The sequence below is a fragment of the Amblyomma americanum genome, chromosome 1 (assembly GCF_052857255.1).
Source record: "Amblyomma americanum isolate KBUSLIRL-KWMA chromosome 1, ASM5285725v1, whole genome shotgun sequence".
NCBI classification, from domain to species: Eukaryota; Metazoa; Arthropoda; class Arachnida; order Ixodida; family Ixodidae; genus Amblyomma; species Amblyomma americanum.
In genome coordinates, this window is record NC_135497.1 from 451,198,615 (window position 1) to 451,226,279 (window position 27,665).

The 27,665-nt window shown below is 48.5% G+C and overlaps 1 protein-coding gene across 3 annotated transcripts in view; it reads left to right on the forward strand.

Moving 5' to 3' along the window:
- LOC144115967 (valine--tRNA ligase, mitochondrial-like) overlaps positions 1-27,665 on the forward strand; it is a 192,426-nt gene that overhangs the window by 31,138 nt on the left and 133,623 nt on the right. For all 3 annotated transcript variants that reach the window (XM_077650611.1, XM_077650613.1, XM_077650614.1), the window contains 2 exons: positions 12,961-13,080; positions 13,514-13,622. In XM_077650611.1, the coding sequence (XP_077506737.1) occupies positions 12,961-13,080; positions 13,514-13,622 (229 nt within the window). The remainder of the gene's footprint in view (positions 1-12,960; positions 13,081-13,513; positions 13,623-27,665) is intronic.

A 27,665-nucleotide genomic window follows, 5' to 3' on the forward strand; every position in this document is an offset into this window, starting at 1 on the left:
CGAGGGTGGCAGACCAAGATCCTTGGCGATGTCGACTCTTTTCTGCGCTAGCTGCCTGTCGACTGCGTTGAGAACATCCAGCTTTTCCTCGAGGGAAAGCGCCTTGCGCTTGCGCGACGCCATCAAAGGACGACAAATCGCTCGCGGTGTTAGCGAGGCCCGACGAGGCGTAGGCAGCGTAGGTGTTGACGGGAGGACACGGACGACTCGGATGGGTTGAACCGCACAAACAAGAAAGACTGGATTGCTGCGGGCCCGCGGGTTTTACTCGCTTCGGCTGACGAGGCAGTGGCCATCTAGTGGCAATCTCTCCAACTCGCGTGCGGCTTTTTATGGCCTCCGAGATTACCCACGCGCGTGAACGGGGGTGATCTCGGAGGCCATGGTCTTGTAGCCAATTCCGTAGCCAAGCCTGGCCAAGACTCGTCAAAATGGCGGTTGGCGTGCGTTGCCCGGCCGGGTTCAGGGTGCCAGGTTGCGACGTATCATGCGGGAACGTTTTCACAGCTACAACGTAACAGCGGGGTACCCAATACATACATTGGATCCTATGGTGGCTATGCCGGGACCGGACGAAAACGACGTTACAGCCGGAAAAACGCAGCAGTGAGGAACGTAACAGCGGGGTTCTACTGTATTTGGTCCTGCGCTGAGGAACTGTCGCGCACCTCATCACGACCGATATTTCAGACTTTGTGTAGGCGAGATGTTCATTTTTCTGACTAAAATAGATGCCAACAATACTGTGGAGATCGTTATTCAATGAAAAGTTCGTTATTTCGGCATAATATAGACGCGAGCGAGCATCGCTGTCACAACTAGGTGTACTAGAAGTCGGAAGTGTGTCGTCCACGGGCAGAAAGCGGGTCGTTCCAGCGATGAAAACTCAAGGGGGCATGTAAGAGGAGTGCTATGAGCTCAGAGCAGACAGCTTGGCAAGCCGCCTCCATCGCCGCAGTTTGTGTGAAATTTGTCACTGCAGCGCACTATTTGACGTGGTTACGAAGGCACTAATTTGAAAATTTTGTTCTTAGGTACCATAAGCTTCACCTAATATTTCGTTCCGTGGCAGTTCGTGCCTAATGATCGTAGTTCTCTAGAAGTGTGGCTCGTGATAGCAAAAGAAAAAGTGTGCGCAGGAAGACAGCTTCAACCAGCGTAGTAATACCGAATGCGGTTTAGCTGCTGTGGAATAGCAGCATTTTCTGAATGTATTGTGGAAATTGGATTTCCCGCACGTTTATGTAAAAGTCATTATTATGATGCCTTGTTAGGTCATCGAATATGCAGTTTTAAACGGGCTTTACAGGCAAGGCTGCCTGCACGGAAATGTGTCGGCATAATTCATACACTTTGCATGCTGAGAGAACTATGCAGAAAGCACTTGGAGAAAGAAGTAAACGAAGGGTGTTGGACACCTTATGTCACATCACTTAGGCCTTTAGGAGAGAGGGAACTGCACTTTAGCCCACATAAAGCTGTGCCTCTCTCCCTGGGCTTTATACTTGGTGCTGTCATGGGTTGGTGCATGGGTCACGGGTCGGTGCACTACCAGTCTCAGAAAAAAATGGGCGGGGGGGGGGGTGCACGGTTGCATCTGTCTTGGAGTACATTCTTTCATTGGCCTACATGCTGAGAATGGTTAGCTGTATTAATCACAGGGGCCTTCCATTGAAAACAGCATGGGAGGAAGATGACACAAACGACACTGACACGCACTGATGATGATGACAGGCTCTACAATGCAACATGCCTGCTACAGGCATTTAACTACCACGGCATGTGCTGTAAAGGGTGTTCCATATGAGATAATGGTGATTGGCTAATGAGCAAAATTGTGGAAATAGGTTCTGCTGGTTGAAAAACATCATTACTGTGCGAAATTTAGATAAATTCTGGGACGTATAATGTTTAGGATATATATTTGTAGACCTGTTTTATAGTTATTTGATCAGTATCACATTAACACAGAAATATCATAACACTAATTTTAGAAGCTGAGCTAATGTTTGCATTGCAATTGGTATCAGTATCAGTGAGGACGAAACTCTACTAATAGGATAAGTGAATTGGAATGGGAAGCTCTTTTCTCTCATCCGAGGAAACTCCACGTGGAATTTTTGTGCCCAGAATTCCATAACACAACTGGAATTAATAAAAATTTTTACTTAAAGCAACTACATTGTATATCCAAACGAATTGATCAAGACTTCTAAATTCGAGAATACCAGACTAGGGCGAACTTTGATGTTAATTTATTCTTTGCGTGAATCGTAACAGAGCGGTACTGATTGTACAGTGATCAAGTGTGCTGTAGCAATGATTTGTTCTTTGCAAAGCTGTCAATCTTTCTGATAACACGCCCTGGGTAAAGTGAGTATTTCTGAGTAAAGAATAAAGAATTTACTAAATTTTTAAAGTTACGATGACAAGAAACTGGGGCTGTGTAGTATTATTTTTATTGCCGGTAAACTGTCTCACAGTACCGAACGCAATTGCCGTTCTCCTTTTTTTGACGTACCGTGAATAAACTTCACTTCGATGGGCTACCAGCTGAGTGCCAAACATGGATCACGCTTCTTTCCATGAGCGGCCACCACTGTTGTGCGCTACCAAGCGCAGTCACTTTTGTTGTGTCGTCTCTCCGCCTTTCTCTTCAGTTCACATTACACCTTGGCATGACAGCAAAACAGCGTGACTTGGCAGATAACAATGCACCAAATGAAGTACTGTGGGGACCTGCCCTGCAGCCCCCTGAGTTTGCTTTCCCGCGAGGCACCGTGCAGCGGCTGTCTCGCCTCGAGGCTGAACGCATTACCTTGTCAGTTACATTAACTGGCAACAGAGGGCGCCAGCATTGCTGCGAGAGAGACTGCCAAAGCCCGTGCGCGGGAGAGGGGGCTTCGGCTAGGATCGTCGGCCTGAGCGGACGCGTCGCTCGGGGCTCCGCTCTTCGCCGGCGGGGCGAGGAAGCGGCGGGGAGACAGGCTCCCGTACTCGTCCCGTCCGGCCTTTGGAGTATATATCCCTTGCCCTAGCACGGGCGAACATTCGCTCGGAATCTTGCTGGTGAGTCGGACGACCTCGATTCATTAGCGTACCTTGTTGCTAGCTGGCGTTATTGTTTCTGTAGCAATAAATGCCTGTTTGTGTCAGCCAATGTGTCGTTCCTTTGTTCCCCCCAGAGGAAGGCCCGCCGTGGTCGGCGAGCGCTCGGTAGCGTACGCGATCACGGGGTGGGGTTTGGGCGGCTTTGAAAGGTGTCAGCCGCGATTGAGTGGGGAGAACGTACTTATCTCCCCAATTCAGCCCCACATCTGGCAGCCCAACGTGGGGCCTGCTCTTGGAACATTGGACGACTGTCGGTTCGGTTCGAGGAACGCTCTTTGTCCGGACTTGACAAGTGCTAGGCCTAGAGTGAATTTTGATTGCTAGGACCTGCGGCATGCTTTCTTGAGTGCGAGGTGTATTGCGCTGCAGCATGTTTGAACTTTTCGACATGCTCAGCACATTTTTTTTCCCTGGAGTTTCTTCGTGAGAATCACTTGGTCCGCATCGAGGGAGCGCGAGACCTAGCGCCCGCGGAGTCGCCGAGCCCGAATCGAGTGAGTACGGAAGCCGCGTGGGTGGTCCGAGTTTCTGTATATATTTTCTCTGCTGTCTCTTTTTCGACTCTGGGAGTCACGGCTCCGGGAGCCGGGTGGCCTGGGGCCACGGGTGCCGCTACGAGCTCGTTGGTATTGCAGCTCGGCACCGGACGCTCCGACACCGTCCGATACGGTGGGCGCCGACCGCTCAGAAGCTGCTTTGTGCAGTGAGCGGGGTAGGACCACCCCACAAAGCTGACGTCTCCTCGCGGCTGCGCGCACAAAACCCGTTTCGGGTCTTTGGTGTGGTCACGGTCGTTGTCGGAGTGGTAGTTGGGCCTGAGGCTTTTCGGAGCTGCCTGCACCACGTTAAAAGAGACACGACCACCGGACCGTGTCGTTAAGAGGGGGCGCACTTTGCTGCCCGCCCGTTTTTTTTTTTTTTTGTAACCTCGCACGAACTGAGCAGTCTCGTTCAACTCAAGAAAGGGCTTTGTTCACTCGAACTTTGCGTTTCCACAGCCGCCGACACGTTTTGCTAGCGAGTTAGGCATTGTGCCACGAGGCCCTTGCGGATGCCGTTTCCCCTCCCGTGACCTACGTTAAAGGCACGCCGAGAGCGTTTCGGCAATTTTGCAGATCCGGTGGAGCCACCCAGGCTTGCTGTCCGGTGCACATCGTCTCGCTGCCACCTGCTGCGACGGAGCGGCCTGTATCCTGTTCGCCGCATCCATCCGGGGCAGGTGTGGCAAGACCAGTCAGCAGTCACCTCCGGCTGCTGCTGCCCTGGCGACTACTGCAGGATCCTGGCCTGCAGTTTTCCCACCGGCCTTCGATTCGCGGGCCTGCGGACATGGTAGTCCGCGGGCCATGCGAGTCGTCCCAGCAGAGACCTTCACGCCGCCTTCGGAATACCGCGGAAGTCGGCGTGGACGCTGTCAGCGTGACCTCCGCTGCAAGACGTGCCTCAAGGACATGAAGACCAGGAGACTCCTCCATAGCATGTACTTTCAGGCGCGTGGGTCTATTTAAGGTTGGGGGGATGTGGGGACCTGCCCTGCAGCCCCCTGAGTTTGCTTTCCCGCGAGGCACCGTGCAGCGGCTGTCTCACCTCGAGGCTGAACGCATTCCCTTGTCAGTTACATTAACTGGCAAGAGAGGGCGCCAGCATTGCTGCGGGGGAGACTGCCAAAGCCCGTGCGCGGGTGAGGGGGCTTCGGCTGGGATCGTCGGCCTGAGCGGACGCGTCGCTAGCGACTCCGCTCTTCGCCGGTGGGGCGAGGAAGCGACGGGGAGACAGGCTCCCGTACTCGTCCCGTCCGGCCTTCGGAGTATATATCCCTTGCCCTAGCGCGGGCGAACATTCGCTGGGAACCTTGCTGGTGAGTCGGACGACCTTGATTCATTAGCGTACCTTGTTGCTAGCTGGCGTTATTGTTTCTGTAGCAATAAATGCCTGTTTGTGTCAGCCAATGTGTCGTTCCTTTGTTCCCCCAGAGCAAGGCCCGCCGTGGTCGGCGAGCGCTCGGTAGCGTACGCGATCACGGGGTGGGGTTCGGGCGGCTTTGAACCGTGTCAGCCGCGATTATCTCCCCATTCAAACGCCACAGTACAGAAGCAAACGCCGTGCGTGTTCTGTCCACGCCACAAGCAGTGTGGCAGAACTGCTCTTGCAGCCGGTGCCCTCTACACTTTTCATTGCTCCGGTGATAACCTCACCCCATTGCTCCGTGCCACGGATGGCACACTTCCCAGTTCTAGTACGCTATAATCACAACCAAGTGAATAGGATGGACTGCTTGGATTGGCTTATCTAGGCTTGGCTATTTGTTCATCATTGCCATTCGAGGTAATGTTATGCTCTCTGTTGCCATTGAGGTGGCCTACAAAGAGGGCGTGATTGTGTTGAAAATGGGACTCCACTGATGCTTGTAATCACTGATGTAACTTGCTTTGTTAGCTTTTGTTGTTTGCATGACTCGACCAGTACTGAATCAGGTATGTATAGCAGCATCAACAGCAATATGAATTCGAAGCCACTGTCGTACACAAAACAGCGGCATGTGCATAATGAATGAATTTGAGCTTCCGCTGAATTTGACTGTACGTCTTTGGCTTAGTTTTCCAGTGCCCTCTGCGTCATTGTTCATGCGATTGGCTGCAGCAGTCACCCCAAGTTAAGCGTGCACGGTGTGCCATAGTGCAGTGATTTACCTAGACTATTTGAAGAATCTCGAAGATAAATTTCTCAAATTGAATATGAACCGGATGTGAACCAAATAGGTTCAATATTCGACATTCATATTTGAAATTTTGAATATTCGCTCAGCCTTAGTTTTCACTTTTCATGTGAAGACCATGGAGAAGGCATGTTATATAAATAAAAAACGGAAAAAAGTCTACCACTGGCTCGCAACATAACTTTGGCTTCTGAGCACGTAGACATCACTGTAAGGCCTGCTCGCTTTGGGTAACGGTCTCATGGGACAGAGAAGCGGCATGCCCATGGGTTATCAGTGGTGCATGTCTTCCCCTTCAAGCACAGGACCCCGAAAATATTTTTATGGTGAGTGGTAAAAAGAGTTCTCATCACAGCTGAAAAGAACTACGGGAAGAGACAGTGCTGTGCTGTCTGTGTCTCCTCGTTTACGGTACAGTTTGTTTGTATCCATCTCGCCTGCTACACAAGGTTTTATAGAGACATTCGGTTGAAATGTCACTCGTGTCGACAGAGCACTGCAAAAACGTTCGATACTTGCAGATGTCTTCGAAATGTGGGCTTACATATCCTCCTCGTGTAAACAAAACTGTGTAAGTAAATATTGGTTTAAGTTAACTAATTTTAGTGCAGACTGCATGAAGTAGCTTTTTTAATTATTGTGGCCAATGCAGCTGCACTCATTTGCTTTCGCTTTTGCTGTCTCGCTTCAGTAATAACAACTAACCTTAAGCAAAGTCTTCATCAGCAGCACTACCTTTACCCTTTAATGTTTGAAAAATAGGTACAGTAACTGGTGGCCACACAGAAACACAGTGACGAAAAAACCAATGCTGATGGATACTTAAAGAACTTGTAAGCTGAACATGAAAAGATAAGACTGAAATACAGTAAAGCCTCATTGATTTAAAGTCATTAGGACAGCGATAAATATTTTAATTGGGTTCTTGAATTGACCAAACACAGCAAAAAAATGGGACCAAGCTGAAATACCGTATTTACGCGCATAATTTATGCACTTTTTATTCAGAAATTAGGGCTCCAAGAAGGGGGTGCGCAAATTACGCGGGGATTTTGCGAGCGTGACTTAAAAACGCCACAAAGGTCTTAACGCGCAATATAAGTATAGTGTATGTTGCTGCGTATACGTCAGCACCCGGACCCGCACCCCACGCTGACCGCCTCCCGAAAAAAAGTCCACTCCAAAATGAAAGGCCCCCCCCCCCCCCTTGCGGGATGGCATGAAGGTGCATGCACGAAGCTGAATAGGATGCTAAAACAGCGTCATCGCTTGCGGCCCAGCCAATTGTTCGGTAGTTCCGGATTCCATAAGTTTGCTTTCGCAACTTCGTCCGGGATAGCAAGCGCGAATCAATAAATCAATTATCACACCGCACAATTCTTTAACAGTATCGCGCGAGCGTCGACCAAACTGCTTGTCGGCGCCTTATCACTGCGCGGAGCTGAGAAGCCAGCGAGAATAGCCACGTGCGCACAAGTTTGCCGACACAATGGTTGTCGTCTACGGGCAAACTTGTGCGCACCGCGGTTATTCTCACTGGCTTCGCTGCTCCGCGCCGTGATAAGGCGCTGACAAGCACTTTGAAACTTGCCGTATAGTTGTGATATCCCATCGCAAGACACGCCCGAACAACCGAACACAAGCCGTAATAGCCACCAAGAAAAGCGTAGCCGGTAGTCAAGTCACATGCATCAGCCAAACAAACAGCGGTGTTGGCTCTTCTATCAGCTGCCGATCCTCCCCGGAAGCGCTGCTGGCCATTCCGAGTGGCAATGCCACTGGTGCCGCTGTGATTGTAACAGTGGCCTCTGACACCACCATGAATGCCCAGTGCACAAAAGATTCAAAAAGCCTTCCGAACAAACACGCGGAATAGCCGAATGCTACTGGGTAGAGCCATAGGGTAGAGCCCGCGTGCATGATGGTGGTCTAGCTCAGCGCGGTGCGTAAAATATGCGAGTAAAAATTCTTTTTTTGTTAAACCCGGGTGATAATTTAAGGGTGTGCAAATTATTTGAGGGCGCAAATTATGCATGCAAATACGGTACTATTTCGTTGTGGGAACGTGTTACCTTTACTGGGTGAATTTTGTGATTACTACGTACTGCCTCATAAAAATCTACCCCCCCCCCCCCCCCCCCTATTCATAGCTCTCGCTGGCAAAAAAAAAAATAGCAAACTTCACTCCAGATGTAAATCTATGCATCCCCCCCACACCCGTCTCCTGCTTTGTCCTCCCACTGCACCTTGTTTTGTAGTTTCCTGCGGGATCGATTGCGGCACACATGCAACTCGGTTCGATAAACACATAATGATGCGATCACAGGGACATCAGTTTGAAGCCATTTGAGATCAAAAGCAAACAAACAGTGTTCCACCCTGCCTTCCAGACTCGTATGCGGCCCAGCTGTCTAGCGGTAAAAAAAACTGCAAACGGCCCTGTAGTTCCAGTTTCCGGCGTGACGCATGCCTTGGAGATTGTCGGGGTTTGCTCTTGCGCTACTTACCGCTCGTCTGAGGAAGTAACTGTCAGTGCGAACAGGCCCTCTAATAGACGCGTAATTCCAATTTTCTTTAGCAGAACAATTTCCATATGCATTTGCATCTTTTTTTTCAATGCCTGAACCCCTCTGCATCCCTGTAGGTAATGGCGCCGACACGGGGCGCGTCAACCCGCCGGTCGTCCAGAACTGCCTTGGACTCTGCAAATAGGTCAGCTACGCGTATAGGTCAGCCCCCAAGTTTAGGATGGTTGTTTTCCTGAAGAAAGGTGAACTAGTACGCCACAGTACTTAAAAGATGCCGGTAACCTAATCCACTAACCACGGCACACCTCTGGAACAAACAGCTCAAGGCAGTGTTGCGCACAGTCGACCCATCACAGGACAAGCACAGGAGCGCTTGTGCTGGCATTACTGGGGCTGGGGTGGTTCACATACTAAGCATCTGTATTTAATCGGCATCGCTCTGCGGCGCAGCTCATAGGGGCTGTTGCTTCACTGGTTTATTGCAAAATCTGGATTGGGCTTTCCCGCATAGCATCCCAGATCTTCTAATTAACGGTAAGGTGGCAGACTGGGCATGTTGGTGATTCATAATGGAAATGTACAGCGCAAATACAGACAAGGACACAAGAAAGAATGACATGGAACACACGAGCGCTGACTTGCAACAGGTTTATTTCGAAATTCGGACCAGTATTTATAGCAAAACCAGGCAATCATCACGCATGCGCAGTAGGAGTCAAATGTTGTCTCAAATATAACAGCTCTTTGTTAGTTAGAGCAATAGATGACTTGGCCACGCAGGACTCACCCAACCGGTCTATCAATTCAGCCTCTACTATCTCTCGAGTTAGTTGGCAACGGTGTTTGGCAATCACAGAACAATCTTTGTACACAGGCCGACACACAAAATCTTCATCAGAATCGCTGTCATCATTACCGTTCTTACATTTTCTGCAGTGAGCGTCCAGGAACCCTCCTCGCCGTTCAGACACATTATTGCAGTGTTCTCGGAGGCGGTCATTCAAACATCTACCGCTTTGCCCTACATAACTCTTTCCACATTTCAAAGGGATGCTGTAGACGATGGACTGCGTACATTCAACGAACTTAGTTCGGTGCTTCTTTTTGCAGTTCTGATTTTTTGAATCAGTGGGCCTGGACAGTCTGCACAATTTTTGTAGCTTATCGGGTGCAGAGAAAAGAACTTTTACGTTCCCCCGTTCACCGATCTTTTTAAGGCGATGGGACAGGCCATGAATGTACGGGATCACAGCAATCCGTTTTGTTGAAGGCGGTAGTGACGTACGACGCTCTGTTGAGCACAGGCGCTTAAGGAGGGTTTCCGCGACACTGATCAAAACATGAGTGGGATACCCCGCTGCTCTGAGACGAAGGATCTGTTCACTGAAGCTAGCAGCCATTAGCTCAGGACTAGATTTACAAAGCGCATTTTTGAAGCATAGTCTTACAATTCCCCTCTTCACCAATTTGGAATGCACGGAGCCGAATGGAAGCAGTGGCTTGTTAGCGCGTGGCTCGTACTTCCAGTAAATCTGTGCGTTACGAAATAAAAGCCTGACATCCTGAAATCGAATACTGTCGTCAGAAGGCATCTCATGCGTTAATTCTAGAGGCGATAAGCCTGCACGTAAGAAGCTCAGTGTGTTAGTAGCTAGTACTTCAAAAGAGTCCGAACTGCAGTCAAGGAATATTATAAAATCATCAACATACCTAAAAATTTTGGTTACATTAAAATCTGGTAGGCAGCTACAAAGGGCTCTGTCAAGATGAGCTAAAAATAAATCACTAAGAACCGGGGCGATACAGGAGCCGATACAAATTCCCTCCTTCTGCAGATATGGATGCCCTTCCCATTGGATAAAAGTTGACCGAAGATAAAAGCTAAGAAGTTCTAAGAAGCCACTGCATGACATTCCTGTTTCATTCATGAAGGCTACGTTTCCGAATATATCAATACAGTCCTGGACACAAGATAGCAAGCCTGACTGTGGCAACGAATAGAAAAGAGCCTTTATGTCTACAGAGAACGCCCTGAGGTTCCTATGCGGTGAACACTCGAGGTAATTCAAGACGGCCTCAGAGTTCTTGACTTGGAAAGGGTCTTCGATGCGTAAAAGATCGAGCTTTTTCTGAAGAAACATGGCAATGGACTTTTGCCAAGTGCCATTTTCTGAGACAATTGTCCTGAAAGGAGTGTCAACCTTATGTGCTTTTACGCTAAAAAAGACCTCAAGAAAATCACGGCGACTTGCATCTATTCTCTTACTAACTTCTTCTAACTTCAGCTTATTACAGAGCTGTTTTGCTTTAGTTTTTACCTTTGACATAGCTAAGCTCTTGCAGGGATTAAAGGGATTTGAAACTGCCTCTAAGGCCTTGACCTTAAAAAACCCATGAGAGAGCACAGCAAAGCCCCCCTCCTTGTCAGCGGGTAGAACACAAAGGGCGCGTTCTTTCAGAAAGGACAAAACGCGCTTGACAGGCTTTTTTTTAGCATAAAAAGACATAAGGTTTACACTCCTTTCAGGACAATTGTCTCAGAAAATGGCACTTGGCAAAAGTCCATTGCCATGTTTCTTCAGGAAAAACTCGATCTTTTATGCATCGAAGACCCTTTCCGGACTTCTTTTATGCGCACAGAAAGACGACACAAAAAGACAAGGTAGACAGGACGGAGCGCTCCGTCCTGTCTACCTTGTCTTTTTGTGTCGTCTTTCTGTGCGCATAAAAGAAGTCTGAGTATGAACCAACTAGCCCCACAACGTATATTACTGTAAGACCCTTTCCAAGTCAAGAACTCTGAGGCCGTCTTGAATTACCTCGAGTGATCACCGCATAGGAACCTCAGGGCGTTCTCTGTAGACATAAAGGCTCTTTTCTATTCGTTGCCACAGTCAGGCTTGCTATCTTGTGTCCAGGACTGTATTGATATATTCGGAAACGTAGCCTTCATGAATGAAACAGGAATGTCATGCAGTGGCTTCTTAGAACTTCTTAGCTTTTATCTTCGGTCAACTTTTATCCAATGGGAAGGGCATCCATATCTGCAGAAGGAGGGAATTTGTATCGGCTCCTGTATCGCCCCGGTTCTTAGTGATTTATTTTTAGCTCATCTTGACAGAGCCCTTTGTAGCTGCCTACCAGATTTTAATGTAACCAAAATTTTTAGGTATGTTGATGATTTTATAATATTCCTTGACTGCAGTTCGGACTCTTTTGAAGTACTAGCTACTAACACACTGAGCTTCTTACGTGCAGGCTTATCGCCTCTAGAATTAACGCATGAGATGCCTTCTGACGACAGTATTCGATTTCTGGACGTCAGGCTTTTATTTCATAACGCAGAAATTTACTGGAAGTACGAGCCACGCGCTAACAAGCCACTGCTTCCATTCGGCTCCGTGCATTCCAAATTGGTGAAGAGGGGAATTGTAAGACTATGCTTCAAAAATGCGCTTTGTAAATCTAGTCCTGAGCTAATGGCTGCTAGCTTCAGTGAACAGATCCTTCGTCTCAGAGCAGCGGGGTATCCCACTCATGTTTTGATCAGTGTCGCGGAAACCCTCCTTAAGCGCCTGTGCTCAACAGAGCCTCGTACGTCACTACCGCCTTCAACAAAACGGATTGCTGTGATCCCGTACATTCATGGCCTGTCCCATCGCCTTAAAAAGATCGGTGAACGGGGGAACGTAAAAGTTCTTTTCTCTGCACCCGATAAACTGCAAAAAGAAGCACCGAACTAAGTTCGTTGAATGTACGCAGTCCATCGTCTACAGCATCCCTTTGAAATGTGGAAAGAGTTATGTAGGGCAAAGCGGTAGATGTTTGAATGACCGCCTCCGAGAACACTGCAATAATGTGTCTGAACGGCGAGGAGGGTTCCTGGACGCTCACTTCAGAAAATGTAAGAACGGTAATGATGACAGCGATTCTGATGAAGATTTTGTGTGTCGGCCTGTGTACAAAGATTGTTCTGTGATTGCCAAACACCGTTGCCAACTAACTCGAGAGATAGTAGAGGCTGAATTGATAGACCGGTTGGGTGAGTCCTGCGTGGCCAAGTCATCTATTGCTCTAACTAAAAAAGAGCTGTTATATTTGAGACAACATTTGACTCCTACTGCGCATGCGTGATGATTGCCTGGTTTTGCTATAAATACTGGTCCGAATTTCGAAATAAACCTGTTGCAAGTCAGCGCTCGTGTGTTCCATTACTAATTAACGGGTTGGCTTGTGCAGGCCGCCGCCTTGAATTAGCCAGTCTAATTTGCATGAGAAGTTACAGGACCTCAGAAATTCTTCGAATTATCTAGGATTTCAAATTAACTGATTTCAAATTGTCGAGGTTTTACTGTAGTTGATATGCCTGGACCTTGCTTTAGTGACAATTTTTGATGCTATCATGTCAAGTGCTAACAACTAAAGAGTCAACTTAAGTGTCATGTAAGTAGAGCAGACGACTGTAACAGTAAACCTCCTGTGCTTTGTCTCTTTTAGTGTGCGCTTCAGTACTCCTGGCTTGACATGTTGCAAGCCAGCGAGGCACTTGCAACAGTATGGGTTTCTCATAAACACACGCCTTTTGTCTGTTTGTAAATGGTGCAGCCTATGAGTGAAGCAGTTACGGAGGCCTTTGTGCGACTCTTCGATGCGGGTCTCATCTACCGGGACAAGAAGATGGTCAACTGGTGCTACTGGTTGCAGTCTGCCATCTCAGACAGTGAGGTGAGCCCTTGTGTCGACATGGCATTGTTCTGATGTTGTGGTTCATGAATGCAAGCCCCTTGGAGCTCCTGACGGCTTTCTTTGGCCTTTAGTAAAAGCCGTTTATTGATGCCTCAACAGGGGCTAGCACATTTCAGAAGCAATTCATTTGCAGCAGTTTGTTGAGTGGAACAATCTGTGGATGAACTGGCAAGAAAAGCATTCTTCATTTTGTGTGGAAGTAAGAGCAGTTGAATTCAGTCTTGCTTGCACATGTCCTTTTCCCATCATAAATCTTGTTTCCTAAGTTGCACAATAACCTTTGCAAGGACTGAGAGGGTTGACCAAGAACTGTGCTATATAGTAAATCTGATGATGGTAACGTGGTGCCTATGTGACAGTTCCGTCTGACTGTGTCTACATGTCACCTTAGCCAGTTGCCTTGCTTGTTCAGGTCAAGCATGTCGCCGTGTTACCTGGAGAAAAGTTGAAGCTGCCTGGATCTGACGTTGGTGTTGAAGTTGGCATCCTCGACCGGGTTGCCTTTCCTGTTGATAGCACTGGTGGGCATCTTTTGTACTCACAAGTCTTGCTGGTTGAATTCCACTTTGGCTTGGAATTATTGATGGAGGAATATACTTATAGTGCAGTTATTTCATTGTCATTTTTGCTGAGAATGTGTGCTTCAGAAAATGCTTATGCGAAGGTTTTCCACAAAGTCATGTATTAGTGCAGGGGTTCTCAAATTTCTTTTCCTTAAGGAATCCCAACAGCCTTCAACATGTGCCAAGGAACCCCCTCTCTGTCATAATCTGTTATCACAGGTGTCTTAATAATGTTGCGTGTAAACGGACTTTTTGTGCTATTTTTTGCTGTTTCATTCACTTTTGTACGTAGTATCTGTTTGTTTTTCTGCGTTCAGCAATCGGTTTTTTATTCAGTGCCCATCTCTCACTCATGCTCAGACCTCTAAACCTCTAAACTCAAGACAAGAATGCAGAAAACTACAGTCACAAGACGAACGCTCGCTCTCATTCATGCACTTGACTGGTTGGGCTCCACACAGAATCACGTGACGCCTTGTCTGGCTTTGATTGGCTATTTGCCACTCCCCCGCTCCGGCATCAGGGCAGTGTCGGCGTTTTTTTATTTTAACACGAGAGCGTTAAGGAGCTTGTGAGGTGGAAAAGCCGGCTTCATTGTCGTTGCCATCGCCACATCCAAGGCTGCCGTGGCTCTGTTGTCTCGTTTGTGCCTGAAAAATCCCAGGAGCACCAGTAACCCCCCCCGCTCTCTGCTCTTCGCACGCGGCTGCCAATAGTGGCTGCTGATAAGTGACAGCAGCCCGATCACCTTATTGCATTTTAATTTTAAAAGGTGTAGCTTAAGCATCCTCCAAGTTTTTTTTTTCTAATTTGAATACCTGTACTGATATTTGAAATGGTTCATATTCGCTTCCCAACCAAAAAATTTGATATTCACACCCCTGTTGAGAAAATTAACACAACAATGCTTTGTGGCATTACCCTTGTCTGTTAAAAGCATTGGCTTACGTCTTAAACAAAGAACCATAGCAGTAGCCGACTGATTGTTCGATCTCCAATAATTCAGACTTTGCACATTATTTCGGACTTTCCCGAGGAATTATTAGGCACCTTGTAGGAACGTGTGCGTATTCACGACTGATATTTTTGACCCTGTAGAGACTAAAAGTAGGATTTTCTGGATTAAAATAGGCACCAGCTTGTTTTTTTCAACTGAAAGTACATTTTCAATCCAACAAAGAAGCGAGCAGGCATCACCATCACAAACTGGCCTTTCGCTGCCATGAAGGGCACCATCTTGAATTTAAAAGGAGGCCGTCGGACAGACTGGCTTGCATAGGCTTGACTATTCTTACCTCATTCTTGCCACACACGTTACTGTCATGCTCTTTGCGCTGTGGGGGTGATCTACAAAGAAGAGCATGCAATTGCATTGAAAACAGCACAGTGGCAGCGTCAACTGCTGCTTAGACACTGTTGCCCGTGGTGCGGGGCAAATGGGGGGATGGAGCAGTGGGTGTGCAGCCGGAGACGCTCACTTCATCTCGCTTCTTCCGGTGGGTTTCCCCTCTCGGTCTTCGTGATCGTCGTTGCCCCTGGAAGCACTGTTCTCGCGGCATGTAGAGCGGTGTGGCGTAGGGCATGCATTGCGTGCGTGACATGGCCCACAGCCACACAGTCTGGTATCGGTGACATGAGGCGGTGCGAACGTGACGAAAGTTTGATCTGGCTTGAATGCAGTCTTATACTATCCCTTGGAAATGAAACATGGGAAACGGTGAAGTTCATGATTTTTGCAGCTGAGTGATTTTTGTTAAAGGGGCCATGACATGGTCATTCTTCATATTGCAGTTTTGTGCTTCAGTAACTCGGTCTTCGTGATCGTCGTTGCCCCCGGAAGCACTGTTCTCGCGGCACGTAGAGTGGTGTGGCGTAGGGCATGCATTGTGTGCGTGACATGGCCCACAGCCACACAGTCTGGTATTGGTGACATGAGGCGGTGCGAACGTGACGAAAGTTTGATCTGGCTTGAATGCAGTCTTATACTATCCCTTGGAAATGAAACATGGGAAACGGTGAAGTTCATGATTTTTGCAGCTGAGTGATTTTTGTTAAAGGGGCCATGACATGGTCGTTCTTCATATTGCAGTTTTGTGCTTCAGTAACTAATACAAGAGCTTATGATTCAGTTTCCGAAATTTGGCTGCCCTGGATGCACTGTATATTCCAAAAAATGCGATCAAAATTGATAACGGGAAACTCCTCCCACCGGCAGCGACCGCCATATTGAATCCTCTCATGACATCACTGGAGCATGCACGGAGATACTTAGTCTTCTCTCATTGCTGCAATATGCGCAAAGAGGTCTTTTGTCCCCTGTACTATCGCGGGCGATCGAAGTAGCAGTCGTCCCACATTTATGAGTGACTGGTACCGCAAAAGTGATACAGTCAAACCCACTTATAACAATACCGCTTTTAACATTATATCGGATATAGCAATGGACAGCCGCGGCACCGTCACCTTTGCAATGTGTTCTATGGTAAAATAAACCGCTTATAACAATGCTATCATACTAGATTGTCGGTTATAACAATTAAATGTAGTCATTTGGAGCCAACCCTCAAAGAAAAAAACTCGCAAACGCAGCTACCACGCCAGCCGAACTACGCTTACGGCGCAAAAAACGTGCGCGCGTATGCGGAGCCGCCCGCACAGCGGCCACATCGGCTGCGAAAAGATCACGTGACGACGCATATGAGGCGAGGCGCATGGGGTGAGCCGGAGAAGCTTGTATGACTCGGAGGAGGAGAAAAGACGGGCACTTTCCTCTGGGCAGAGGTGGAGAGGGTAGGGAGGCGCTTCCTTTTGTTGCTTTTGTATCCGCGCGGGGAGCAGTCCATTCTGAGGGTGCGCCGCCCGTTGAAAACGCGTCACGGCATTTCAGCGTGGGCTGCCCCATCTTTCCCACTTTCTTTGGCTCCTGCTTCATGAGCTGCACATGTTCCGAGGGCAGCGTACAGCGTCAAAGCACGTGCGTTGCCAGCGTGGTTTTTATCATCTGCCATCACCGGCCTCAGTCCTACTGGTTCTGCAAGCCCATCGGATTCCTCCCCAGAGTTCAACAATGGACGATTCTCCTTCAGGAAGCGCGGCCAGCGTTGCTCTACTGGATCAACTGCCGCAGAAGAGAAAGCGAGCAGCAATATTTTTGGAAACGAAGCGGAACATTTTGAGGGAGCACCGAGGTGGTGAAAAAGTGTGCAACTTAGTACGCAAGTATGGCCTGTCACAGCCAACGGTTTCAACCATTATCCGCAACGCGCTCAAGATGACTGAAAACAAATGCCATGCTAGTGCTGGCCATGCTATGGAGGACGGCCGGAAGAGGATTCGGCATGGTGCCTACAAAGACGTGGAGGAGGCACTGTATCAGTGGTTCCTTAGCGCACGTGCTATGAACTTGCCGATTAGTGGCCAGATTTTAGCGGAGACGGCGAAGCACTTTGCGTATCTCCTTCAAAACGCCGATTTCCAGCCTGGTGGTGGCTGGATTCAGCGCTTCAAGGAGAGGCCCGGAATCGTCTACAAGGCAGTCGTGGGCGAGGCAGGGTAGCTCGATGTCGACGCTAGAAGGAAGTGGTTGGAAGAGACACTGCCGTACATCCATGAAGCATATGCAGACCGGGACTTGTACAATGGTGACGAGACCGGGCTATTCTTCCAAATGCTTCCGTCGAAGACGCATGCACTCAAAGGCGATCCCTGTAAGGGCGGCAAGCAGAGCAAATTGCGGGCGACGTTTTCCTCTGTGCGAATATGGACGGCAGCGACAAGTGCCCCGCCTTCGTAATTTGGAAAATCTAGGAATCCCCGCTGTTTCCGTGGTGCTGCGAGGATTCCAGTTAAGAAAGCTAATAAGATAATAAGCTAAGAAGATAATAAGGAAGCGTGGATGACGCGTGAACTTTTCCGCGAGTGGCTGTGCGAGTTCGATCAGCAGATGCAGCATGAAGGCAGGAAGGTGGCGTTGGTCCTTGATAACTGTACTGCACACCAGACTGCCCAGAAGCTGTCGCATGTGAAAATTTTCTTCCTGCCGCCGAACACGACTGCGGGCTTGCAGCCCATGGACGCAGGCGTGATTGCGTGCTTCAAGGCATTGTATCGCCGGCGTGTGTTGAGCAGGCTTGCTCTTAACCTGGACATTGCTGTGCGTGAATGCTGACCAGCTCCAGACTTTAAGATTTTGCTCCTGATGGCTGTTCAATTCATTTTTGGGGCATGGGCAGAAGTCAGCTCCTCCACCGTCATGAATTGCTTCCAAAAAGCGGGCTTCGCTGGGGATATCAGTGACGCGGAGTGTCGCGAAGCTCCTGCCGATGGAGCGATTACAGAACTTTGGTCTACGGTGCGCGGTGATGGCGGCAACGCGGAAGAGCTTGAAGAATTCTTGCACGCCGACGATGCAGTCACCACAAATGAAAAATTGACTGACGAGGCGATCGTTGCACCAGTCACTGGCGCGGAAGACGATGACAGCAGCGATGACGAAGATGAACCGGAGCCTGTACAAGTTGTCTCTCATCAGGAGGCCTCAAGAATGATCGAGTCCCTGCGAAACTTCATTTTTGCAAAGAACCTTTCACTCGAACATGTCCAACATTTGGATGCCCTCCAGAACAATGTCAGCAAAGATTGCCGCGAAGCAGTCGAAACTCACCGATTAACGGGTTTGTTTCAGCAAAGATGGGAGAAGTGCAAGCTATTTTGCCCTATTTAAATGCTTTCAAGTTTTCATGTTTTCTTTGTTTTTTTGAGCACTAAGGGATTTTTCAAGCTGACAGGCAACCGCAGCAACCTTCTCGTATTTTTTACAATGCCCCTTTCAGTGCCACCAAAACGATGCCTCGACGGAGCTCGCATGTCACTTGCCGTCCATGACACCTCTTTGCAGTTGTTATGCTTTTTTTCGTGCAACCCGTTTATAACAATTATCAGTTATAACAATGGAATTTTCGTGGCACTTGAACATTGTTATAAGTGGACTCGACTGTAAAAACAGTAACGCAGTTTTTCTTCAGTATAGGTATAGGGTCCGGTTAGGCTAGGCCGATGGGATGGCGATCGATGGCCGGTTGGCTGGTCGGTATGCAAATGCCATCGCTGACGCACTGGTCTGTCAAGCTTGACCGATGACGACGCCAGCACGACCAACGACCCCGTATCGCAGTAGCGTAAAGAGTGAACTTAGTGGGAATTGGCAGAGAGTGGTGGGGGACTAGTTGGTATGACATTCTATAAACTTAGGAATTTTAAAACCTATTGTACCTGATGCTAGCCACGGCGAATACGCGATGTGCATGCACCAGCGAAGATGTGCTTTCCTTCAGTACCTGCATATATAGAACCTATCGGCGAGGCAATTGAGCGACACGGGCAGAAAACGCTGCACGACGGTGCCGCTCGTCGCCGTTGCCTGGGCTTGTGCAGCCGAGCGAAAGCTCACGCCCGGTGAATAGACAGCCCCAAAAACTGCGCTTGTGTAACTTATCCTTATCGAAAAAAGCGAAACGGGCGGCTGCATTTCATATCTTTACACTTTCTTACTAATAAGTGGGAACTCTTGGCAGATGCTTGAATTTCGGCCGACGGTGGACCGCCGGCCCCTTTCGTGACGAGGCCTAGCGAGTACGCAGGATTCGTGTGTGCGATTTCGGCGATTGCGGAGAGCGAATTCGCAAGTTTTAGCCCCTGAAAGTAGCTGTCGAGCGTAGTTTTGGCTGCAGTGCCCTCGAAGCGACGACTGCCTACATTGCAGGGCACGAGTACAATAAGGGGGAAGTGCCGATATGTGACCAGGTCTGCACAGCATGTGCTGACTGCAGCCGGCAGCAGCCGTCGGCGTCGACTGTGGACAACAAATCTGGTTGTTTTCATTAATTCAAGTAATGTCTAAACGTATTTTTAGCTAAAGCGCTTTAAAATCAAATATCGATGACATAAGAGGAAGCAGATACAATTAGCGCGAAGCGCCGGTATCCTACGCGAAGCGTTTTCCAAGCAGCCGATATTGCATCAGCGGCGCTTATTGCAGTGTTATCGTAGTGTGTAAATGAGTAAAACTACTATTTTTGAGCAATACTACGTAATATTTAAGATAAGGAGAGCCCACCTTGTGTTTTATGCTAAGCAAACGAGCAGTACTGTTTGCGCACAGCTATGTAAACAACCCCAGCACGGGGCTGCAGTTGTCATGATCGTCTCATTCCTAGGCCACAATGGGCACGTGCAGTAAACGCTAAATGATGTACTATTATTTTGAAGCACTCATTTAGACGGCGGCGACTATTCATCGGTGCGAGCAGTGAAAGCATTCGAGTAGCGTAGGGTTTTGCAAGTGGCTTGGTTCCTGCAAAAGGGTTCTGGAACCGATGGGAATGTATGTTCGACTTACAAATGCACACATGCAGCGAGGAAGTCGTCTCATTCGGCACTTTTCTCTGCTCCTTTCGTGCCTCAAGGTTTCTCTAGTGCCACCTTGTGATAATTTGAGTTTATTATCGAGCCGATGAATAGTGGACAAGAACATGGTAGCCAGCTACAAAACGCCGCGGCTTTCACGGCGCACATCGGCGAAGGCATGCACGGCACGTGCTGCTTTTCACATACGGGAGCAGTAGACTGCTGAAAAGAAACCACACTCATAACATAAAAATAACATGTTTATGAGCGTAAATAATAAAGCAGGGGTTAATCGATTTCTGTTTCCTCAACAATCAGAAAAGGGGTACCACAAGCAAGTCCGCTTTCTTAAAGACACTGAGGAGAAATTGAAGTTGGCTTGTATCGATAGAATACCAGCTCCTGATCACAAAAACGCCACTCTTTCTGAAAACAAAGCTCTTGTAAGGTAGAAAATAGCAACAATCGAAATACAGGTATCGCCACCACAGGCCAATCTCGCAAGTACAAACGTGGCGACGTCATAGGACAAGAGACGCCACCTTGGAGGCATTTTCCTTCCTACATTGTTGCGCGAATCTCTGAGGCTGACAAAAGAAGGTTGCGCGGTTCAATATTGAAGTAAGTTTTGTTTTAAAACCGATAGTGCACTTTTATCACACAGGAAAGGCAGACAAAAGACAACCTGAATGTTAGAAGAAAAGAAAACCGATGCTTGGCGGCGCCACAGGCGGCCAGGGGAGTTTCATTTGTTATGGCGCTTCGCGTCTATTTTTTGACGCGCCTCGATTTACAAGTGCCGAACAGCAGAGGGACTTCAAGTGCCGCTTCAAGTGCTAGTTAACCTTTGAAGGAGCCTGTTAAGGCTTGTCAGATGATCGCCACGGTCGATGAAAAACTATGTTTGCACGATGGTAGGTGATCGTACAAGGCAGTTCGCAGTATAAAGAGCACTTATGTCTTCGCACGCTCGCCCGGCGAAACATTCCCGGCTGTGCCAGTCAACTTCAAACTACTTAACGGAAATCGTTTATTAGGGACGGGAGCCAAGGTACAAGGCAGTTAAGGAAAATTGCTGATGACTAGCTCTGTTAAGCCAGGATATACGTTCCGAAAGCAGGATTTTTCTTTTATTCAGTGAGTGGGCAGGGGGTTTCAGTGGCTCCCGTAGATTCCGTCACCGAATACTTTGGTTAGCGGTTAAGCGCAGGCTCTGTTAATGCGCGTTTATGCTCCGTCGTAACGTGCGCGTGCGCTGCATGGCGACGTGACGTCGGCCAAAGCGAGACCCTCTATACTCCAACTGCGCTTGACCGCCGACGCGTTCGCCGGCTTCGGCGCACTCTGACCGCACTGGCGGAGACTTGGAGCATGTCTCTATTTCGCGCCGAGTGCGCCAGCCGCTGCCGGCCCGGCCAGACCGGTTCGGCTCCGCGGCGAGGTGCGCGTTGTTTCCAATAGCTTCAATTCAATAGCTTCGGCAGTTGGGCGGAGCTGTTCTTTTCGAGCTCTCGGCTAATTTAATCCATTCACAGTACACATCTGAAGGCACATGCAAGTGGGCGAGAGAGGCCGATCCAGTGGACCCGTTGGATCTAGCGGAAGCTGTTGAAGCGTCGGGCGCCGGCTTTAGTTTCAAGCCGCCAACTTTAAACGCAACCGCCTTTGAGTACCCACCCGTTTTTTTGTGGCAAAAAAAATAAATAACTCGGCCCTTCTGCGTCGTTCAAGGAATCACAATCCATTAGCCCCAAAGCCCCGGCCAGTCTCCGATGGGTGCCACGCGCTGACCTTGTCCTGGCCCCTCGCGACTCCCCGCACTGGGGTTATGATATTTAGTTTGCAATGGCTGCTCAATGAGGAAGGGGGAAATGCCCCGCCGGCGCCTAACCTAACCGTGCTCCATCGAAAGCATCGCACGTTCTGTGGGGCTGAGGTCGCTGAAATGCAGGCCGGAGTTTTTGCGAGAACTACGTCGCCGTGTTCGGGAACAAGATCCATCGTAACGCTGGCAAGACGCCGGTGCAAACGTAAACGAAGCGACGGCAGGGACCCCCGATAGATGCATTCAACGTGCGGCGGTGGTAGCTTTCATTTCGGCAGCTGCTAGACCGCACCACTAGCTGCCAGAAATCACGGAGTCTGCGTTTACATCACGTTTCACGTCACTCCGTCCTATGACGTCATAAGAGTTCTCGAGTTTGAATCAGAGCGGAAGGAAAAACTTTTTCAACTTCGAATCCAAATTTCTTTGAAATAAATTCATCTTTCGCTCCCGGACAAATGGCAACAAAGCCATGAAATGCCGAACTATCAGATTTTGCTAACGAAAAAAATCTGATAGAGTTCTTCTCGGTGTCCCTTTAAGGATCACTCAGTTCGCGTACTAAGCTGTAGGCTTCCGAAAAGAAAGCACTGAAAATGCATTTCATTTCGATAAGCTAAAAAAAGAAAAAAGAAACGACCGCCGTCTACGGTGCGCATGCAAGCACCTCAACAGCTCGCAGCAGACGACGCAGGATGGGTATGCCCCTCTGATGTCAGCGATCAGAGGTTGCCAGACCAGGAAGCAGTTCGCTGAAGAAACGGAAAAAATTCGTTTTAAAAATATTTACCGCACAGAATGAACTGAAACTTGCGGGAATATTAATTTAACAAGTTGAGAATTAAATGTGACAAACAGGGCATGCGTGAAAATAGGCTGAAAATAGGTGAAAATAGGAAGTCAGTCTTTTGCCGCTGCGTTTGATGATGATGATCGTGATGTCCACACGCTCCGTTTCACTGGGCGTTCCTTCTGCATCTTCGTCCCACTTGACACGGCGCATGCACACAGCTGTTGCAGCTCGGTTTCGCTGGCGCGCCGTGCTGACGGCAGCAGCAGCAGCTGCTCCACACCACGTGAACAACCACGTGAGCAGCCACGGCGCCGCTCCGCCGGCAGCTGCTCCGCACCACGTGATAGCGTGGCGCCGCAGCCATGGGGTGGCTCCGCAGCCACGGGGTGGCAGGCAGCGCAGCCACAGGGTGGCGGCGCCGCCACGCCGAAGGCTCGAAATGCTACCGTAATGTAGTTATCGCTACAAAAACCATGGTGAAAAGTTGACCCCTGTCTTATATACCGGTCATTGGCAGAAAAACTACGGAAGTCTTGCAATAATGGGTGACTGAACTCAACACCTTCCCTCTATCGCCATCAGCAGCAGTGCCGCCATTTTGCATTTCCGTAATTGCAAAGCTATTTTGTTGAGAGGCCGCTTTTTCACATTTCGTTTCAAAATGAGCGGAAGCCGTCGGCAATTCACTGTCGCCTTCACGAAAAACGCGATTGAGTACTCGGAAACTCACAGCAGCCTGGCGGCACAGCGCGAATTTGGAGTATCCGAAAAGAGCATTCAGTACAGGCGGAGGCAGAAGCTGCGTATTACAACTTGCAGCAACCAGAAGAAAACATCATTTCGTGGGTGGACTACAGCATATCCAGAATTGGAAGGAAAGGTTGTGCTGCGTGCAAGATCGCTGCCTGTGACTGCCGAATGCATCCGCTTGAAAGCGGTAGAGATGGGAATGCGAGGAGAAAGTCGAGGCAAGTACTCGTGAAGGGAAGGCACCAATGTCTCCTTTCGACAACTGCGCTCTGAGAATGATCTCGAAAGCTGGTGGGAACTGCCCCGGGTTCATGTTCGCGCACATTAAGGGGAATCCCCCTCCCCTCTCCTTCCCGGAAAAGAATACAGTAGTGGGCCAATCTTCTACTAAAATACGTTTTGTGGGCAGAGCAGGAGGGGAAAACGCACTCTGTGAAGGAGGGCTTTTGACTCGGACTCCTGCAGTTTTTATAGTTGTCATGTATGAAAGCAAAGAGAGCAAGCAAAAAAAAAAAATTAGCTGTGGTTTAAACTTTGGCTAACCCTGGTGAGAAGCGAAACCATCCTTTGCATTGCTATGTTCTCAAACGCCACACACACTGCCGAACGGTTTGTCTGTAAATCGTCGATGAAATGCCCGATGCCCGATGGGGCAGTTGCTGCCTGCCACGGCGGGCAGATTGTGATGACGTCAGTAGGTCACATGACCTGCCACGTGACACCTGTCGCAAGACTGCACTGACGCTGCCCTCTTGCAAATGTAGCGTAGTGAAGCTTTCGCTTAAAAAAAAAACTGCATCAACAGCTAAGCAAACTTAGAGCACCTGCATCAACAGCTAAGCAAACTTAGAGCACTCAATGAAACACGTTTCATTTAGCAATCAGATTTGCTGGGAGCGTATAGCCCAGTAATAGCCACAATGCCAAACCATCTAAAAAGCAGCCAGGAAAAATTTTTAGTAGCCCAATTTGGCTACAAATAGCCCAATCTGGCAACACTGTGGCTGTGACTGCCAAATGCATCCACGTGAAAGCGGTAGAGATCGCACGTGCCTCTAGACTTATGAGGACGCAATTCAAGGGCTCGCCATCCTGGGTGCGGCGATTCATGAAGAGGAAGGGCTTTGCTCTGCAGCGCCGTACTTGTGTGTGCCAGAAACAAACACGCGAGTCGATGGGCGTGCGATACTGTAAAAAAATTGGCCGGGTGTACATACATGCAGCATTTCAATGAAAATAAATACTGTCACCATTGTGCAACGTGCCAAGTTGCATTTGTTTCAAGGTAAGGGTGTCTTTCGGTACTTTTTCCATTGAAAAATATTTTTTTCATTTTTAGAATTGGTTAGTTGGGGGTCGACCTATATTCCGGTCCGACCTATAGTCCGGTTTTTACGGTACATGTTCCCTGAAGATTGCATAATTGTGACTTCATAATTGTGAATTTCATAATTGTGACTCTCTAGACCCTCTTCCCCCCTTAAGTTCACTAATTTTTCAGACTGTTCGATTATTCAGACCATTTCTTGGATCCCGCCAAGTCCGAAAAATTGGTTGGCGACTGCAAACACTAGCATCCATTGCTGCATGTAATTGTGCTTCAAGCATACTACGTACACCACGTCTGGCCTTTTGCGACATCGTTGAAGTGATGATATCCCTGCTGGCACAACTTTGTAGTTGAGGTCGCTGGACCTCCGAAAAATCTTGCATAGATTTAATTACCAGCATAGCACTTGAGCATTTGATGTCATGTCTGTGGGATAGAGAATCGATATGCTTTCGGCCTTTGATGCATGTGTGGGTTAGTTGTTTAACATCTTTTCCACGTTGAAAGAAGGTTGTTATATCGTGGTGGTGAAGTGCAGTGCGTGCCGGTACGCTTCTCATATAAATGAGACATCCACCTTTGTGGACTGTGTCAAGGGCTTGGCAATGCATAAAAAGTTCTTCATAAACCATCTGTGATTGGCACACAGTCCCGGAAATCTCTTGACAACTTGTCTGTTGGCAGGCTGCGGAAAGTCTGTGCTTGCGGCTGTCGTTTGTGGGTCAGGGCACACTCCGCCCTTACTACAGTAGGACCCCGCTATAGTAAACTTGGATATAGTAAAGTGAAACTGTGGCCCCATTTTGCCTGCCACAGACAACTGTACATTTTCTTCATTTATAGTAAAGACATCTTTCATCATGAAACAGTTTTAGTAAGGGGCGTCTGGCCATGTTGACTTACTTCGCGTGGAACGATGATATTATGGCATGCGCGCAGTCTAGGACATCTCAGAACCCGCCGCGGTGGCTCAGTGGTTAGGGCATTCGGCTACTGAGCTGGAGTCCCCGGGCTTGAACCTGGCGGAGGCGGCCGCGTTTCAGTGGAGGTGAAACACAAAGGCGCCCGTGTGCTGTGCGATGACACTGCACGATAAAGATGACATCGCACAACGCAGAGGCGTCTTTTCGATGGAGGCGAAATGCAAAGGTGCCCATGTGCTGTGCAATGTCAGTGCACGCTAAAGATCCCCAGGTGGTCGAAATTATTCCGGAGCCCTCCACTACGGCACCCCTTTCTTCCTTTCTTCTCTCACTCCCTCCTTTATCCCTTCCCTTAAGGCGCGGTTCAGGCATCCCCTGATATGTGAGACAGATACTGCACCATTTCCTTTCCTCAAAAAGCAATTTTCAATTTTCAACCACAAACATGTAATGGCTTAATTGTGAGGCCAAAATTTGATGGCAACTGGATACCAAAAATGTTAAAACTGCACTCTTTGAGATGGCTTAATCACCAGGCTCATGAGTTGTGAGGAGAAGTCAACTTTTCAAAGTCCTTGGGGCCCATGAGGAAAAGTGCGCGGTGCACATGAGGGAAAAAAAAAATGAAGCTGGCTATGAACACAAAAAGGAGGAGGCATGGACTGCTGAGAAAAGAAAAAGTAAAAGTGCAGTGAGGACTAGGGAAGGGAAAAAAAGGACAGATGTTCGCAGCAGTGAGCAACGCGAAGCACGAGGCAGTGGCGGCAAGAAGCGGAGACGTGGCAGCACTGTGTGGGTGGTTTTTCCATGGTTGACAGTGTCACACGCATTGCTTATAGGGCAGCTGAAGAGGTTTTGGAATTCGATGACTTTAAATGAGCTGAATGTGCGAAGCTTGGAGGTAAGGCATGCGAAATATTTTTGCGCTAGCATTTGAAATGGTGACGTAATCGCCAACTAAAGCGGCGTCGGTGTTTAGGCTTCTCTGCAGTGCACAGCGACAAGCAGAGGCCGCAATGATGACGTCAAGTAAGGTGACGCCAAGTTTCCAGCGAAGAAGCGCTTATTTCAAGGAAGAAAATGAATGCCGTTGAAGGTGAAGCTCATGAAGCGTTGTTTGGCGACATTGGAAGGGGCACGGCAGCATGTAGACAAAGGCAGCGGACATCTGAAAACTTCGGCAACTATGACGTCACCACGAGTTTCCCCGCACTCCTCCAACGTAGTGAGGAGAAGCCTGAACATCGTCGTGTTTTTAATCGGTGATTACGTCACTATTTTAAAAGCTAGTGCAAAACTACTTTGCATGCTTCACCTAGAAGCTTCATAGATTTGAATTCTTGAAAAACCTCAAGTTCTCTAAAAACCATTTCACCTTCCTTTTAACTACTGCTTATTAAATGCTTCTGAGGTCGCGGAAGATGATGCCATGTTTATGCAGAGCTTTGGTTTTCATATGAAATTAAACTCACATCATATTCTAGACGCATTGTATTTGGGTAAATGTGGTAAAGCTGAATCCTGCCTCAATGATTCACAGGACCCGCGAAAAATTTCGATGAAGCGGAAGCGTCCTTGTCGTGAAATTGGGCCAGAACATTGGCAGATTAGTCTGGATAGTTCATGAACAACGTTTATTTTCCAAAAATCTTCCAGCTTCGGTCTTTCGCCGTTTCGAAATCAATGCTTTCGTGCGATTTACTTGGTACTTGGTAGAACCACCATTACACACAGTGTCTGTACTTCAGTGCCCGGCCTCCCCAGACAGGAAAATAAGTAAATAAATAAAACATTATCACAATGCTCGCCTGTGACGCAAAAGTGAGTCGAGAGTGCACCTTCGACAGCAGCAGGCTTCTTGCACCAACGTGCCACCCTCCAGCGCACTGGACAGCAGCAGATCGTTGCGCACCGCTTGCTGGGTGTTGCTAGCCTGACGTGCTTCACAGTGAAGCTTCGGAAAAAGCGTTGTGGA